Genomic DNA, 1,887 nt, shown 5'->3' on the forward strand with positions numbered 1-1,887 from the left:
TGAATGTGGAGGCTTTCAAAGCCAGGCGAAGGATCCAATGCACAAAAAGTACTAAGAACTCTCCCTTTATAATCCTCTTCCTCTCTCTCTCGCTCGCTGAGTTAAAACTGTTTCGTCCTATTTTTTCTCTTACTCAACTGTAGAAACAAAGTCTGGAATTGTACAACTCCACCAGGGGGGAAGATGGTGATTTGATGATTTACTATATTTCTTTATGTTATACATTCTTATCGCTTTTTCTCTGTTTGCACTAATGTATGTAGAATTGCGGCTGCCTGCCGGTTTCCCTTGTCGGTATCTCGAGTTCAGAGACGGCCGTAGTCAAAGGTGGTGAAGAAGGAATGGAATTCGACATTCTGAAACGACCCCCATCGGTGAAGTGCCAAACTACAACCTCTTCTTCTTCTTCTTCACCCGGTAAACAACAACAAGAAGAAGGAGAAATCAACGTTAGAGCAGCTGGTGAGGAGAACGAAGAGAAGAAAGAAATGAATTCCAAGGAAATGGACGATGATGATAATGATGGGTTTAAAACTCCAACATCTACGGATTCCAAAATCCCAGCTGAGCCGAAACAATGCCCGCCTGCACCAAGAAAACCCAAGCCAAATAAAAGAAAAGCATCATCGCCTACCAATGGCTTAACCGCAGTCGGGATTAATCCGCTACTGCTGGATCTTTCGGAAGAGCTCGAGTCCTTGAGCCACAAGGTCGAGAAAAAAACTCGAACGCAAGAGCAGCAATGATTTTTATTCATTGTTAGCGGTATTAAGTACACACCAATCAAACATTAACAACTTATTCTTTATTTGTATTTACGAGAGTTCATTGTTTTTGCTGACGGTGACGATCATGATGACATTGAAGCTTATGATATAATGTTGGTGTAAAGTTAAAATATATGGAAAAAGATGAAATTGTAAGAAAGTAGAGATACTAAGAAAAAGAAATGGATATATATAGAGAGAGAGAGAGAGGAGTTGCAAACTTTATTTGGCAGCTTGTTTTGTACTCAAGCTGTCATATGCTTCTTTTTAGAGAAGAATTTGTTCCTGCATTTGCTATCTTTGGTTTTAAGCTTCTAGTTTAGTTCTCTTTTTTATTACTGCTTTTATTTATTTTTGGATTTAGATTTCTCCATCATCCACATGTATCAAGGGAATTAGAGCATTTCTGCCTTTACCTTTGCGTTGGAAATAAGTACAGAAATTTATGCAACCACTTTTTAAAAGTCACATCCACTCTATATTACCAATCTCTTTCTTTATATTAAACTATAACTAAAATGAAAAGTAGAGGCAGATCGAGTCATAGTTCAATTAACATGAACATCGTTATTAATATAGGAAGACGTAGGTTTAAGTACGTTAAAAAGTATTATTTTCCTACTTATGGATTGAGGAGAAACCATGAATAATTTTAAGCATTGTATAAAAAAAGATATTATCAAAACCTATATTTCTCACAAGTTCCTTTATTTTAATGTTTTATTGAAAATATTGAAAAGTCTAATTTTAAAATATTTTTGTAATTGTTTATTCACTTTTAAATAATTTGGACTAAATTGACAAAAATTATAAATCATACTAGTTAAAAGAGTTATTTTATTATTTTATAACATTTTTAAGGACAAAATTAAAAGAGAGACCAATATTTTTAAATAAGAAAATAACCACTCAATATAGAGAATAAATTTTAAATTTATACAAACTTTATCCAATTTAAACCTAAATTTAATCCAAAATTAGAATATTATTTTATCCAAATTTGATTTTTTTTAATTTACCCTTCATGAAACACACATAATTTCGAAGTGGTTTAAGGTTGACCACTATTAGAGTTTGGAGCAGATTTTTAATTTAAAAAAGAAAAAGGTTTAAGGTTATT

At 33.0% G+C, this 1,887-nt stretch overlaps 1 protein-coding gene across 1 annotated transcript; it reads left to right on the forward strand.

Annotated features, from left to right (window-relative positions):
• Positions 1–1,235, forward strand: LOC105799853 (cyclin-dependent protein kinase inhibitor SMR3). Its single transcript, XM_052620705.1, has 2 exons — positions 1–186; positions 264–1,235. Exons 1-2 carry the CDS (start codon positions 184–186, stop codon positions 744–746), a joined length of 486 nt encoding a protein of 161 aa, XP_052476665.1. The 5' UTR covers positions 1–183; the 3' UTR covers positions 747–1,235.
• The last annotated feature ends 652 nt before the right edge of the window (positions 1,236–1,887 follow it).

Source organism: Gossypium raimondii, chromosome 9 (assembly GCF_025698545.1).
Source record: "Gossypium raimondii isolate GPD5lz chromosome 9, ASM2569854v1, whole genome shotgun sequence".
In the NCBI taxonomy this organism is placed as follows: domain Eukaryota; kingdom Viridiplantae; phylum Streptophyta; class Magnoliopsida; order Malvales; family Malvaceae; genus Gossypium; species Gossypium raimondii.